At 36.8% G+C, this 17,011-nt stretch overlaps 1 protein-coding gene across 3 annotated transcripts in view; it reads left to right on the forward strand.

Moving 5' to 3' along the window:
- The window catches only part of ZRANB3 (zinc finger RANBP2-type containing 3), a 308,537-nt gene that overhangs the window by 205,926 nt on the left and 85,600 nt on the right, over positions 1 to 17,011 (forward strand). For all 3 annotated transcript variants that reach the window (XM_058715457.1, XM_058715456.1, XM_058715458.1), the window contains one exon: positions 15,511 to 15,682. In XM_058715457.1, the coding sequence (XP_058571440.1) occupies positions 15,511 to 15,682 (172 nt within the window). The remainder of the gene's footprint in view (positions 1 to 15,510; positions 15,683 to 17,011) is intronic.

A 17,011-nucleotide genomic window follows, 5' to 3' on the forward strand; every position in this document is an offset into this window, starting at 1 on the left:
TTTTAACTTTTCTTCTGTTTGCTGCATTGTATGTTTACTCTGAATTTCTTTTTCATTTTGTTTTCCTTTCTTTTGTTCATATTGGATGCTTTCTTCAGTGTCTGTCGATATTTGAAAGTCCATTCATATTTAAGATTGAAAATGTAAAAAGTTAGGGCACCCTGGGAGCTCAGTCAATTAAGATTCAGTCGACTCTTGATTTCAAGTCAGGTCATGATCTCAGGGTTTGTGAGTTTGAGCCCCACGTTGGGATCTGCACTGACAGCACAGAGGCTGCTTGGAATTTTCTCTTTCCGTCTTTCTGCCCCTCCCCCACTCATACACATGTGCACACACATGCTCCCTCTCTCAAAATAAGTTAAAAAAAAAAAGAAAATGTAAAAAGTTGACTAGTTGATTAGAAGAGCTTTTTGACTAGAAAAGTATGAGCTTTTCACTGGGAAATCCCCAAATGTTAATATGTGGACATTAATATGTTGATATGTGTCTTTCTGTGACCTTTTAAACTTTTTTTTTTAATTTTTTTTAACGTTTATTTATTTTTGAAAGACAGAGTGAAACAGGGCGTGAGTGTGGGAGGGGCAGAGAGAGAAGAAGACACAGAATCTGAAGCAGGCTCCAGGCTCTGAGCTGTCACCACAGAGGCTGATGTGGGGCTCAAACCCATAGACCGCGAGATCATGACCTGAGCTGAAGTCAGATGCTTAACCAACTGAGTCACCCAGGCACCCCATGACCTTTTAAACTTTTTAAGGGAAAAAGGTATCCTCCACTCTTCTGCTGTTTGTGGAGGTTTAAACTTAGCTACCATCTTTGTGTCATAAACAAGGGAAGCAGAATAATATTCTTAATCCTCAGTATGTAGACTTTATCTCAGCCTGTCTTGTTTTCATATGGCACCTCTCCCCACCTTCTGTTATTGTTGTTTTTTTTTTTTGTTTTGTTTTTTTTTAGGTTTGAACCCTGATTCAGTTTCTTTATACAATAAAACTATGGTCTTGTGGGTTGGGATGAGAATGACTAGAGAATCTGGACATTTAAGCATTCCTTATACAGACTTTCAACCATTGTTCTGGTTTTAGCTACCATCTCATACTTCCACTCCTAAGGTATCTGATGCTTTTAATTGTGGACAGCCTTTTTTAAGTTGTTGGCATTTTGTGTTCTCAGTCTTGTTAGCATCTTCATCTATTTTTCTACTTCTAGAATATGTTCACATTGTTGACTGTTGTGGTTTGGGTTTTTTTGTTTTTTGTTTTATTTTGTTTTGTTGGCATTATCTTTGCCCTGATGAGTTAGCATATTCATATTGTTTTGTACTCATTTTGATTGAGGATAAATGTAGATGTTCACTCACCATGTTTTAACGAGAACGTACCCTCTACATACTTTCTCTTTTCCAAAAATTGTTTGAAATTCCTTACCCGTTACTTTCTTTTCTCTCATTCTCTTTGGTCGTGTTGTGTAATAGCTTAAATTCCTTTCTTCTCATGTTAGAAGGTTTTCCGTAGAAAGAATTGATAAATATAATTAATTTGCCAAGCTTAATTGTATGTCCCTCCACAAGCTCCAGTTATTGCTTTAGTTTTTGCTTGCTCATGTATATTTATTCTCAAGACTTGGGGAGTAGGGGCGCCTGTGTGGCCAAGTCGGTGAAGCAACCAAGTGTTGATTTCAGCTCAGGTAATGGCCTCAGGTTTTGTGAGTTTGAGTCCCCACATTGGGCTCAGTGCTGACAGTGTGGACCCTGCTTGGGATTTTCTCTCTCTCTCCCTCTCTGCCCCTCCTTCCCCTCAAAAATAGATAAATCAACTTTGAATTTTTTTAAAAAGGTATGGAAAAAAAAAACTGTGAGATATTCATTATTCACTTCTTCATTAATTTATAAACTACTTGTTGTATGTCAGGCATTATACTAGGTGCCAGGAATACAAACACATAGTCCTTGCCATCAAGCTTACACTTAGGATGGTGCTCCTGGGTGGCTCAGTCGATTAAGCGTCTGACTTCAGCTCAGGTCATGATCTCGCAGTTTGTGAGTTCAAGCCCTGCATCGGGCTCTGTGCTGACAATTTGGAGCCTGGAGCCTGCTTTGGATTCTGTATCTCCCCCTCTCTCTTCCCTTCCCCTGCTCATACTCTGTCTCTCTCTCTCTCTCTCTCTCTCTTAAAAATAAAATTAAAATTAAAAAAAAGAAACTTACACTTAGGATATTCACAATTCTAACTCAGGGTTACATAAGAGCTGTGAAGTCATATTACAACTTTGAGATATTTCATGAAGTAATACATTTTCATAGATCTGGATAGATTTTTAATTTGCTCCCAAATGTATCTAAATAGCAAGAAAAATAGTTCTTGGATTCATATGTTGGTTTATCTCTATAACTGAGTTATAGGTGTACCTTGTTTAGGTGAATAGTTTGCCTCAGTTAATTCGGCTTCTTTTGGTCCTGACCACTATTTGATAATTCAAATACATCTTAATATTTGCTCTGCTATAGAAACATAAGACATTATTTCCATCTCTGTGATTTTCTTATGCACATTTGAGCTTCTTTTCACTGAACTGGTTCCTAGTGCTTCAGAATCTGCTATTTTACAGAGCTCAAAGAACTCTACTAACAGGAGATGAGTATACTCCTGAGAAGCCATCTGTCTCATGCACATGGCTCACTGCATCTGAATTCTTATATTCCCTTAAATGAAACAGCAACTTCTTACTTTTTCCTACAGTTTGAAGTTTAGAGCACTCAGGTATCCAGTTACACTGATGAGCATGTATGGTCTTCTGAGCAGGATATTATGTCTCAGAACGCTGGGTTCCCAAAGTTTTTTTATATCAAAAGTCAGTTCATTGAATGGGAAACATCCCCATACCCAACTGTCTGACTGGATTGAAGAAATAAATTCTCCATATCTTCCTGAAGGATTTTCCATACCTTTCATCCCATCAACTGACTATGGTTAGGGTGGGAAAAAATTACAGTTTGATGATTCCTTTTATCTGCAGCTTGATTACTTACTTTGTAATATACATTCTGCTCTTTTTGTGATGATACCTTACTTGAGTCTCAGAGCAACATAATATTGCAGGATTTGTGGAACAAGTTTATGTTCTGTTTACCTGGTCTATTATTCTTTACCATTTCTGTAATCTCTCATAGTCATTATCTCTTTATACTCTGAATATTTCCAGTTTTTTCAGTCTGTTTTCCTATAATAGATCTTCCCCACTGTACTTTCTTTTTCTGGTGTGTTTACATTAGATTGGTTCCCCTTTGTAACCTGTATATTCTTGTTAGTTGACACAGCCAGAACTACACATTGGATTATGCTTATTGTGTATCATTATTTAATATAAGAATGGAGTTTTCTAAATTTCTCCCATTTCTATCATTTGTCAAAGTTGTTTGTTGTTAAGTGCTCATATATTGTAGTGGAAAAGCAAAATGCTATAACCATCTTTATAAAAACAGTGGCTATTTTTTAAATAAAGTTAAACATATAAAAACTACAAAATATTAAAGAAGGAATAAAAGAAAGATCCAAATAAGTGAAGTAGAATACCATGTTCATGGACTAGAAGAGCCACATTTTTGAAAGGACCATTCTTCTCAAATTGTTGTATTGATTCAATGCAAATAATACAATTTCCAGAAGGATTTTTCTAGAAATTTGCATTTTAAACGTAAAATCCATATGCAAAGGCAAAGGATAGCTAACACATCTTTGAAAAAGAAAGAAGTTGGGAAATTCACACTAGTTTTGTGTATAGTCATCAACAAAGTGGAGGCATGTAGGTCAGTGGAATAGGACAGAAAATCTAGAAGTAGAGCCTCACATATATGGCAAATTGATTTGAATAATTTCTTTGTATATTTGATTCACATATGTTCGTATTTCATTCTTTACATAATCCTTTGTAAAAGGTGTAATTTTCCCATTTTACAGATGGGAATAGTAAGGATTAAAATATTAAGCAATGTGTCCAACATTATGTAACTAAAAGGTGCAGAACTCAGAATTCAAACGTTGGTCATCTGACTTCTATCCCAGGATCTTTTTACTATACGATGCATCCTACCTCCAACCAGGACTGTGATTCCAGTTTTGGTGCCTCTACTTCATCTCCTTTTTCCAGCTGTTTTTCATTTTCTCCTTTTTTTCCCCACTGTCACTCCTTTTTACAGCCTTAACCTTTCCCTTAGTTGACTGATAATTTGAACTCTTCTATACTATGTCTGTTGAGCCCTGTTTGCAAAGACAGAACATTTTTTCTAGATATTGAAAACCACCAACTGCCTCATGAGAGTCATCCACATTGTCTCAGATTGTCCTTTGTGTGGTTACCTGGGTCCCAGTTTGCATTTATGGTCCGATTTATTGGAATTAAGTTGTCTTAAGAGTAAGCTCTAAGGAGAAGAGATTTTCTCTTCAATACCTCATAAGCTTTTTCTTGGGAGATATACAATGTTTTCTTTATGTAGCATCTTTTTGGAACTTGTGAAAAAAGAGATGGTGAACTGAAGGTTGCACATTAAATCTTACTTTCTGGTATTCCTTAAGTTCTACTGCCAGATTTTGTTAAATTTGTTTCTTTCCTCTAATTGTTTCCTTCTAGGCCTTTTAAAATTTTTTCTAGGATTGGTCATCCATGTTAGGATTTATATTGTGAGGTTAACCTTAACATCTACTTCAGGGCAGATGTCAGGGTCTGGTCAGGATGCATGGAGTCTCAAGGATCAGACTCCTCTCTGGGCCCTTAACCCTTTGTCATTAATTTTCTTTCCTGGTGCTTCTTAGCCTTGCCAGAAATTCCAGTTTTGTCCTCAGTGCTCAGGAATAGCCACATCAAAGAATTGTGTAGGGCAAGGTATGGGGAAAGGGAGTTTCCATGCCCTCTCTAATCACTCCACTCTCCCCCAAATGTCCCATATGTTCACCAGTCAGGGATCTGTGTAGTCAACTGATTTTTTAGAAAGATGCAAAGCACTTCTGTGCACAAAGGTGTCTTTTCACCAAATGTTCCTGGAACAATTAGATATCCTTATGCAAAAACAGACAGAGCGGGGGGGGGGGGGGGGAAGCAAAAACAGCAGCTCAATTCATATCTCTCACTGTGTGTAAAACTTAACTAAAAATGGATTGTAGAGGATTCTGGGAAAATGGCCGAGTAGGAATCATCAGGAATCTGTCTTCCCACCGAGACATTAATTGGCACTCACAGAATCTGTCCAATGTCATAATTTTGTAACTGAATTATATTGAAGACTTGCAACTTCCACGGGAAGTTGGACAGTAAATTGTGGTAAAAATTTTGGTGAAAATTTACTGGACAGTAAATTTTGGTTAATTTCAGTCAGTTGCAACTGTTACCAAAGTAACAGCTACCATCTTCTGCCTCCAGCCCCACGGCAGACAGCCTCATACGTGCTCCTGGAGCAAGTTGTACATGACTTGTGGATAAGCAAAAAGAACCCTTTTCTCCACATATCAAAGACCTCTTCTCTGGGGGCACCTGGATGTCTCAGTCGGTTATGCATCCAACTCTTGATTTCGTCTCAGGTCATGATCTCACAGTTCACAGATTTAGGCCCTGCATCTGGTTCTGTGCTGACAGTATAGAGCCTGCTTGGGATTCTCTCTCTTCCTCTCTCTTGGCACCTCCCCCATTCTTGCTCTCTCAAAATAAACTTAAAAAAAAAATCTCTGATAGCTGATTGGTACTTTTCATCATAGAGGTACAGATGAAGTAGGGTCATCCATTGTTGTTGCACCTATTCCCCGTTGCATTCTCCTCCCCTGCCTTTTGACTGAAGCAACTCCTATAGGATTTAAGGGGCTGATGCCATATCCCTAATATTTCATTTTTTTTCCCCCCATTTGGGAACCAGACATTTAGGACTAAGACATCCAGACACAACTGCTTAAATTTAAAGTGACTGTGCATGCCCAGGAAAAGACACAGGCTCAGAAGAGAACTGAGAAGACCTCAGGTTTATACCTCAGGCTTATCCTTAGCACAGAGACAGCTTACAAAAGTTAAAAAATAAATGAATAAATGATCAAAAAGAATAACAACAACAACAAAAACGAGTAAAACATGGAGGAGGGGGAGAGTCTGACTTATAAGGTTACCACATTATATTTGAGCATGAGTTTAGTGATCTCTATTTACATAGTTCTCAGTAATTTCCATGTATAGTTAAGTTATAGTCAACTCACTGTGGGAATGACTTCCAGGAACACTCCTAGGGCAGGAATGACAGATGCATTGCTTTGTGAACTTGTCCTTGGTACCTGGTGCTGGAAGGATATGAATAGTGGAGGAGAAGCAAGGTTGAAACGTATGCAGCCAAAGGATTAATCTGTGAATAGTTGTTTGAATTCTTAGAGCTCATATGTGGTAGAAACTTGATAAAAAATTTTTCAAATTGGATAATTCGGAAATAATTTTGCCCAACGTGCTGATAAGTTGCAAGCCTGAAAGAAACTTTGAAAAAGTAACAATTATAAAAAACAAAGTTTGCTCATCCATGCTTGGTTCAAATCTGAATCATCCTATTTCTTTGTAGAAAATAATACAAAGGGGTCATGTGAAGAGACAAAGTATAAGCAGTAGAAAATGTAGAAAAGGCATTATAGATGTGTATCCAGTGGTTAATTAATGAAAATGTATTATTTTCCTGGTTTTGGAGACATATGGAATTATTTACAAATTTGTTTAAATTGAGATAAAATTGGTATATAACATTATACAGTTTCAAGTGTACATTATAATTAGACATCTTTATGCAGGGATCACCACTAAAAGTCTAGTTACCATCCATCACCTTATAGTTGATCCCCTTCAACTATTTTCCCCACCTCGCCATGGCCCTTCCTTGAATGACTTATTTCACGTAGCATAATACCTTGGAGATCAATCCATGTTGTTGCAAATGGCAAGATTTCATTATTTTTTTGTGGCTGAGTAGTATTCCACTGTGTGTGTGTGTGTGTGTGTGTATGTGTGTGTTTGTGTGTGTGTTTGTGTGCGCATGCATACCACATTTTTATCCATTCCTCCGTCAATGGACATATCCATTTCTTGACTGTTGTAAATAATGCTGCAGTGAACACAGAAATGTATATATATTTTCAAATCAGCATTTTTGGTTTGGATAAATACCCAGAAATAGAATAGCTGGATCGTATGGTGGTTCTTTTCTTAATCTTTTGAGGAATCTCCATAGTGTATCCCATAGCAGCTACACTCAGTGTACGTTGCCACCAGCAGAGTACAAGGGTTCTTTTTTCCCCACATCTTCTTTAACATTTACTACTTCTTGTCTTTATGATAATAGCCATTCCAACAGGTATGAGATGCTATCTCATTATGGTTTTGATTTGCATTTCCCTAATAATTAGTTATGTTGAACATCATTTCATGTGCCTATTGGCCATTTGTATGTCTTCTTTGGAAAAATGTCTATTTAGATCCTTTGCCCTTTTTTTTTTAATCAGGTTGTTTTGTTGCTACTAAGTTGTATGAATTCTTTGGATATTAATTCCTTATCAGAGATAGGATTTGCAAAAATCTCCCTCAGTTGGTTGCTTGGTTCTTATGAGTAGTTGCTTAATAGTCCGTATTTGGTACAACCTACATTTTATTCAATCATTTGTCTGAAATAGTGGCCCTTCCTGTTTCACACTGTGGAAACTGAGAGTCAGGAAAGAAAGGGGCAAGACCTGAAGTTAAGAATGCTTCTTAGGTCTCAGAATCTCGTTTTGTACACCTTTGCCTCCAACACACAGACACACACACACATACACACACACATGAACTCAGACATAGCAAAAGAATCCCAAGTTCCACATTAAATATAATTTTTACATTATGTCAAATATGGGTTTTAGTCAAGCAGGACTTTGGAGTCTAACTGCCAAGTTTGAATCCTAGTACTACTGTTAACCACCTTGAGACCTTGGACAAATTCATCAACCTTTCTATGCTTTTGTTTCCTTGTTCACAAGACAGGATGATACTGGTACTTTACCTATCACAGAGAGTTGTGAGGGTTTAATGAATTACTTCATAGAGAATACTTGATTATACTATCATCATTGCAATTGATGTTATTGACATTTGGAGCTAGTAATTTGTTTTGGGGGGTCGTTTTGTTTTGTGTTTTACTTTATTTCTCCTGTTTTTAAAAATCCTCATAGAACTTTGAAAATTCTTAGGCCCTGGGCACTTAAAAGGCCTCCAGCTCAAGATCCTAAGCAATATGACATCAGCACAGGTACTCTTAGCTAAGAAGATCCATAGACTTCGGGCGCCTAGGTGGCTCAGTCAGTTAAGTGTTCAACTTTTGGTTTGGCTCACATCATGATCTCAGGGTTTGCCAATTTGAGCCCTGCGTTAGGCTCTGCACTGACAGTGTGGAGCCCACTTGGGATTTTCTCTCTGTCTCTGCCTCCACACCCCCCCCCCTCAAAAAAATAAATAAACTTAAAAAAAAAAAGATTTATAGACTTGGTGGGCTTTATTAGGGGAATTTGGGGAATATGGAGGGCAGAGATTGGTATAAGCAACCTTCCCTCACCACTTCTTTTTTAATAAATAAACAACTTTTTTTAAGTTTAGTTCATTTATTTTGAGACATGCAAGCAGGGGAGAGGCAGGGAGAGAATCCGAGGAAGGCTCTGTGCTGTCAGATGTGGGGCTCAGTCTCACAAACCATGAGTTCAGGACCTGAGCCAAAATCAAGGGTCAGGTGCTTAACTAATTAATAAGCGATTTTCTAAGAGCACATGTCACAGCAAAATTGAGTGGAAAGTACAGGGAGCTTCCATATACCCCCTGCACTTAACAAAAGTAAAACCTCCCTGACTCTGAAATTCTGCACCATAATGGCACGTTTGTTATAATCAATGAACCTACATTGACACATCACTATTACCTTATGTCCATAGTTTACATTTTGGTTCATTACCATTGTAGTATCATGTGGAATAGTTTTACTGCCTTAAAATTTCTCTGTGCTTTGCTTCTTCATCACTCCTTTCTCTGTAACTTCTGGGAACCATCTTACTGTTTCCATAGTTTTGCCTTTTTGAGACTATTTAATAGTTGGAATCACATAGTAGGTAACTTTTTAAGATAAGCTTCTTTGATTTATTAATATACATTTAAGGTGCCTCTATGTCTTTTCATGGCTTGATAGCTCATTCTTGTTTAGTGCCTAGTGGTATTCCACTGCTGGCATGTACCACTGCTTATCCATTCACCTGTTCAAGAATATCTTGATTGCTTCCAAGTTGTGGCAGTTTGGCTGTAAGCATTCATGTGCAGATTTTTGTTTAGACATTAGTTCTCAAATCCTCTAGATAAATATCAAGAAGCATGATTTCTGTATCGTATGGTAAGACTGTCAAATACTCTTCCAAAGTGTCTTTACCATTTTGCATTCCCAGAGCAGTGACTGAGATTTCTTGTTGTTCCACATCCTTGTCAGCATTTGGTATTGTTAGTATTTGAGACTTTAGCCATTCTAATAAGTATCTATGAGTTTCTTGTTGTTTTACATTGCAATTTCCTAATGACTTACAATGTTATACATCATTTCCTATGCTTTCTTGGAATCTGTGTGTCTTTGGTGAGATGCCTGTTTACATCTTTTGCCATTTTTTAATCAAGTTGTTCATTTTTCTTATTAAGAGTTCTTTTTATATTTTGGAAAACAGTCTTTCATAGATCTATCTTTTGCAACTATTTCCCCCAATCTGACTATTGTTTCATTCTCTTGACATTGTCCTTCATAGAGCAGAATGTTTTTATGTTAATGAAGTCCCACTCATCAATTATTTCTTGATTAGATTGTGCCTTTGGTATTGTATCTAAAATGTCATTGCCATACCATGGTCCTTGCAAGTACCTTATAATATTAAAATAATCCTGATTCCTCCCTGTAGTCCCTTGTATCCTCACTGCCCTTCATTTCACTTATGAATAAGCATAGATAGATAGATTGCTGTCAATCATGTCACTTAATGTGTAAAGCATAGTTCAACAGATAAAAAGAATGTAATGGAATACATTTTTGCTATTATTATTTTGATCATACTGTTGTTAGAGAATTAAGAATAAGAAAAATAAAAGTTTTTATTTTATCTTCACTTATTCATTCCCTAACACTCTTCCCTTCTTTATATAGATCTGATTTTCTGACCTTTATCATTTTCCTTCTCTCTGAAGAACTTCTTTTAGTAGTTCTTGCAAAGCCAGTCTTCTAGCAACAAATTTTATTAATTTTTGTTTGGTAAAGTCTTCATTTCTCCTTGACTTTTCAAAAATAATTTCATAGAATACAGAATTCTAGGTTGGTGAATTTTTTCTTTCACCACTTGAAATATTTCTCTTCGCTCTCTTGTTGTGTTAAAGAGGTGAAGTTGTATGTAATTCTTACTTTTGCTCCTGTATAGACACTATGTTTTTTCCTAAAATTTTGATTTTCTCTCAAGATTTTATCTTTGATTTTCTGAAGTTTGAATATGATGTGTGTAGGTACAGTGTTTGGGGTATATCCTGCTAGATGTTCCTTGAACTTTCTGGTTCAGTGTTTTGGTGTCTTGACATTAAATAGAATAGTTCTGTCATTATTATTTCAAATATTTCTTCTCTTACATTCTCTCTTTCTTCTTCTGCTGGTATTCCCATTATTTGTATGTTACACTTTTTATAGTTTTTCCCATAGTTTTTGGATGCTCTATTATGTTGCTTTCAGTCTTTTTAAAATTTATTTATTTTGAGAGAAAGAGAGAGAGCAGGGGAGGAGTAGAGAGAGAGAGATAGATAGAGAGTATCAAGCAGGCACTGTGCTGTCAGCATGGAGCCTGACACGGGGCTCAATCTCATGAACTGTGAGATTATGACCTGAGCTGAAATCAGGACTCAGTCACTTGACCAACTGAACCACCCCAGTGCTCCAAGTCTTTTTTCCTTAAGCTTTTCAGTTTGGGGATTTTCTATTATATCCTGAAGCTTAGAGAGTCTCTTCTCAGCCATGTCCAGTCTATTAATGGGACCATTAAAGGCATTTTTCATACTGCACATGAACAGGAGAGGGGCAGAGAGAGAGGGAGACACAGAATCCGAAGCAGGCTCCAGGCTCCGAGCTGTTAGCACAGAGCCCAACGCGGGGCTCAAACTCACAGACCGTGAGATCATGACCTGAGCTGAAGTCAAAAGCTCAACTGACTGAGCCACCCAGGTGCCCCTGCATTTCATTTTTATTCTTTCTTAGCATTTCCTTATCTCTGCATATATTATCCATTTATTCTTGCTTGTTTACCTTTCCCATTAATAGCCTTATCATATTTATCATATTTTTAAAAAAATTACAGCATTCCTGACATATATAACTCTGATTCTGATGCTTGCTCCGTCTCTTCAGACTGTTTTTTTACCTTTCAGTATGCCTTATAATAGTTTTTTTTTTATTGAAAGGTGGACATGATTAACCAAGTGAAAAGAGCTTTAGTAAGTGACTTCTGGTAATGTAGTGGTATAAGTTGTGGAGGGAGGGGAAGGTTTTTATAGTCCATAGGTCTCAATCTTTTGTTGAACTCATATGCCTAGACTGTGAAATAAACCAGTGCTTCTCAGTCGCTTTTCCCCACTTAGCCAAGAAAGTATGGCTACAGGGGAATGGAGGTGGCTATTTCTCTTCTAGAGCAGTCAGGCTCTAATAAAATCCTAACAGATTCTTCTCTGGTAAAATACTGTTTCTTGAATACAGGCTTCATTGGTTGAGCACCCAATTTTGGCTTAGGTTATGATCTCACAGTTCATGCGTTCGAGCCCCACATGTGGCTTTGTACTGTTAGGGCAGAGTCTGCTTGGTATTCTCTCCATCTCTCTCTGCCCCTCTCCGCTTGCTTTCTCTCTCTCTCTCTCTCTCTCTCTCTCTCTCTCTCAAAAATAAACATTTAAAAAAAAATTTTTTAATGGCAAAGGGTTTGCATAGACGTTTCTCCAAAAAAGACCTGCAAATAGCCAAAAGCACATGAAAAAAAAAATGGCATCATTAATCGTCAGAAAAATGCAAATCAAAACCTCAGTGAGCTACCATTTCATTCCCACTAGGATGGCTGGAATCAAAAAGTCAAATGACCATTTTGTTAGGGTTGCCTGGGTGTTTCAGTTGATTGAGGGTCCAACTTTGGCTCAGGTCATGATCTCATGGTTCATGAGTTCAAACCCTGTGTCAGGCTCTGTGCTGACAGCTCAGAGCCTGGAGCCTGCTTCAGATTCTGTGTCTCCTTCTCTCTCTGCTGCTCCCTCACTTGTGCTCTCTCTGTCTGTCTGTCTCTCTCTCTCAAAAATAAACATTAAAAAAAAAGTCAGATTACAACTATTGGTAAGGTTTTCGAAAAATTGGATCCCTTGAACACTGTTAGTGGTAATGTGATCTGATATAGCTGCTTTGGAAAACTACCTGGCACTTTCTCAAATGGTTAAATGTAGTTGTACCATATGACTCAGCTTTTCAACACAAGGTATATACCCAAGAGTAATGAAAAATATATGTCCAAACAAATACTTGTACGTGAATGCTTTCAGGAACATTATTTATAAAAGCCAAAAGTTGGAAACAACCGAAATGTCTGTCAACAGATAAATGGGATGGTATATCCATATAATGGAATATTATTTAGCCCTAAAAAATGAATATATGCTACAGCATGGGTGAACCTTGAAAACATTACAAAATTAGTAAAGTGAGGGGTACAGTCACAAGGGACTATACACTATTAATTCTCTGTCTATGAAAGTTTAGGGAAATCCTTTGAGATAGAAAATGGATTAATGGTTGCTTAGGTTTTGGGGGCAGGACAGTGGTTAAGGGATTGATAGCTAAAGATTATGGGGTTCCTTCTTGAGATGTTGAAAACGTTCTAACATTTACTGTGATGATGGTTGGTCATAACTGAGAGGACATGAGAAATCATTGAATTGTGTACTTTAAGTGGGTGAATTTTATGGCATTATGAGTTACATCTCAGTAAAGCTGCTTAAAGAAAACAACAGGCTATTCTAAAAGTATATGTATTTACCATCAAATTTAGCAGGAAGAGACCAGACATTTATAAGTGACATATCTTTTAGCCTCCCCTCCCCATCTCATTTCCCCTTTATACCCCAAACTTGAGGCAGGGTGTTCTGCAGCATGTGGCCTGCCAACACTCTAAAGAGGGCCACCTCTAGCAGTCTGACTCCAGCCTAAAGAGAAAGGGTGTTGGGAGAAAGGATTTCTCTAAACCATAGCTCATACCAGGCGCAGGGCTTGCAATCAATCAGTGATAAAGCACCCCAGAGGCAACTGGCTATAAAAGCTTCTCTCCATAGTGCATCCTTTCCTGGAGGAGTGAGGAAACCTTTGCCTGTTATGATACAGTTCCATCTGAAATTAGATTGCTCTGACTTCTAAACAGACTTGCCCTTTCAGAGCACAAATATTGGTGCTCTGGATGAGGCAAGTGAGGCCCGTGTGGTTGGCCTGTGTGAAGACATCTGTGTGCTGTCCCTGCCATTATGGAACACTTGTGCCAGAAGACCTCCACCTAGCATGTTGTATACCTGCACACTGTATTGCATAGATGGAGAGTGTGCAGAATTCATTTTAATTGTAAACATTTCATTCTCAAAAAACAAAAGATTCAACCTGTTTTTCCTATCATTGGTAGTTCTGAACATTGGATATATATATATCTGAACATTGGATATAGATATATAGGTATATTTTGATATTTTAATTATTATTTTAATAATTAAATTATTAATTTAAATTATTTTTAAAAATTTAAAAATATTTTAATAATTAAATATATATATGTGTATATATATATTTTTTTACCAGGAGGTCAAAATGTACCTAATTATATGATTGTGAATGGAAAAAATGGTGACATAATTGGGTATTGGCAAGTTATTCTTCCAATTTCATTAGTATATAAATTTTTAATATAAATTTGGGGGACATAAGACATTAAAGGAAGTCAACTTCAATAATATAATTTATAGCAATTATAAATGAATCTAGTAAGGCTTTTTTTTTTCTTCTTTTACAATGCCAGCACTTGGTTTTTCTTTTAAATAACAAGTGAATTTGAGGGGTTTCTGGGTGCTTAGTTGATTAAGCCTCCAACTCTTGATTTTGATTCAGGTCATAATTTCACAGGTCATTAGATCAAGGGAGCCTGCTTAAGATTCTCCATCTCCCTCTCCCTCTGCCCTTCCCCTGCCTCAAAATAAAAATTAAAAAATAATAAACAAGAAGCGAATTTCTTATTGATCACAACCAAATAATATCTCTCATTTTCTCATACAGTAGTTGCATCCATTCACTCTACTTTTCTAGTTGATTCTACATGCAAATGCATGTTTTTAATGTTGTCTGTACTAATCTTGTATGTTTGTTATCAAAATACATTTAATTAAAAAAATAAAGTTAACGAGTTTCAAGTTTCTCAAATTGACACTATTGTCCTAAAATACCACCACAATGCCATTAAAATGAATAATCATTTAAATATTAATGTCAGTAATCATGATACAACCTAACAGGAGTTTTCCTCTTGTTAATTATTCTCTATCAGCTATCTTCAATAGTATGGGCCCTAGAAGATGATTGGGAATTTTGTGGGTAGTTTTTAGGTTGTCCTGATAGGGGGATATTATTAGGCCAGCTCTCTTGATCCCTAGGTTCAGTAGATCCAGTAGATTCCAACTCTTTTCTTTACACCCTCAATGCTTGGTTCTTCTAACTTCTGATCTTCTCAAAGGTCTAGAGGATGTGTTCACTTTTGCAAGCACTTTAAGTTGTGGTTTCTTTGCTTTTGCCAAATTAGCTACCATTGGTCTGTCAGCATTGACTTACAAATATATGTTGAGATTTTTTTTATCCTATGATTTTTTCTCTCCCCTCCTCTCTTCATAGTGTGTTTGTGTCTTTTTTTTTTTTTTTTTAATTTCCTTTACTGTATGTCCAGTGGTTTCAAAGGAAGAAGAGATCACCAAGTGATGAATCTGTTATGCTTAACAGCAGAATGGGAGATACCTTCTCTTAGAGATTATGGCAGTGTTCTAGGTGGTTTGATTGTTATGTAGACTAGCTGATACACTGGCAAGTAGTGCCTACATGGGGCTAGATCTGTTTAGCACACTGCCATTTGTGAGCCCACTCAAAATGCCAGTGGTAGTTAAAGTTATCAGTTCATTCGAGTCTTGCATTAACTCAGCATAAGCAGTATGTTAGACAATTAACATTTTCTGTGGCTGAGAGTAATATGTAATCTTATTACTATTTCTCAAGCTGAGCTTTTAGAAACTAATTTGCATTCAGAAATAACAGTAAAAACAGTGTCGTGGCTCCTTATCATTAAAAGGAAAAAAAAACCTGGAAAAATTGTTTTCCTGCTCTAACAGTCAGCTTTGCAACATAATTTTTCTGCATGTTAACAGATTTTTTGGTAAAAGGCCTCAGTGGGATTATAGAGGGGCATCAAATCTGAATGAACTTCATCATCTACTAAGTGACATAATGATTAGAAGATTGAAGACTGATGTTTTAACCCAGCTGCCCCCTAAAGTCAGGCAGCGGATTCCCTTTGATCTTCCATCAGCAGCTGCCAAGGTAAGAACATGTGTTTGATTGGAAGTCTTTTTTCTTTTTTAATTTTTTTTTAAAGTTTATTTATTTTGAGAGAGAGAGTGTGTGTGTGTGTGAGCAGGGGAGGGGCAGAGAGAGAGGGAAAGAGAGAGAATCCCAAGCAGGTTCTGCACTGTCAGTGCAGAGCCTGATGCGGGTCTTGAACTCACGATCCATGAGATCATGACCTGAGCTGAAACCTAAGAGTCGGACACTTAACCAACTGACCAACTCAAGTGCCCCAATTGGAAGTCTTGCTTTAAGTCATTTTAAATTATACTATGAAAGATTGTACATATTGATATTTCATAGAAGGAAAAGTCTGCTTTCTTAAAATAGGTTTAATTAATAGAACATATGAACTGACTTTGTATCATTTTAAGACAAGAACGGAAGTAATTAACTTCAGTCATCAAATAATGTGAAAAGATTCAGTATCCTACTGATTGAAAAAAATTTCTGCTCACTATAGAAAAAAAGCACTTCAATTGCAACAAAAATTTAGTATTAAGAATTCTAAGGATCTGTAGGGTGTGAAGCCTAATAATTAGGAAGGGAGTTGTGTTTCTTGCTCTAGGATTTTTTTCAAGTTTGAGCTATCTTCTAGAGTAAATTGGAGGTAGGCTTCTTGAGATCTTAAAACTGTGATCATGATGGAAGATGTGAAGGTCCTTAGAAATCCTGACCTACATTTACTTTTAGGGGGTGCAATGCTTATATATTCTCTGAAATTGCTTTAAATCTGGACAAGACTTTGTCGACAAAGACTATTCATTACGTTGTTTTATCTTGAAAGCTTAAGGTAGACATTTTGTAAACATTGAGCAATATGTTATTGGTAAAATAAAATGATCTGATTTTCTTTATCCATTATGTTAGCATTAGAAAGAAAAACAGGGGTACCTGCTTGACTCAGTCAGTTAGGCATCACACTCTTGATTTTAGCTCAGGTAATGATCTCACAGTTCATGGGATAGAGTCATGTATTGGGCTGTATGCTGTCAGCATGGAGCCTGCTAGGGATTCTGTCTCTCTCCCTCTCTCTGCCCCTCCCCTCCTCACACACACACACTCTCTCTCTCTCAAAATAAATAAATAGACATTAAAAAAAAGAAATAAAAATAAGAGTCAATATGTGACTATGTTACATTTTTATTTTGCTAATATTCCTCAAGTCTTTATGCTTACTTAAATGAAATCCAATTTCTTTATCAAAATACCTGCTGCTGGCACTCTCAACAATAGCCAAATTGTGGAAAGAGCCTAAATGTCTATCAACTGATGAATGGATAAAGAAATTGTGGTTTATATACA

The sequence above is a fragment of the Neofelis nebulosa genome, chromosome 2 (genome assembly GCF_028018385.1).
Source record: "Neofelis nebulosa isolate mNeoNeb1 chromosome 2, mNeoNeb1.pri, whole genome shotgun sequence".
In the NCBI taxonomy this organism is placed as follows: Eukaryota; Metazoa; Chordata; class Mammalia; order Carnivora; family Felidae; genus Neofelis; species Neofelis nebulosa.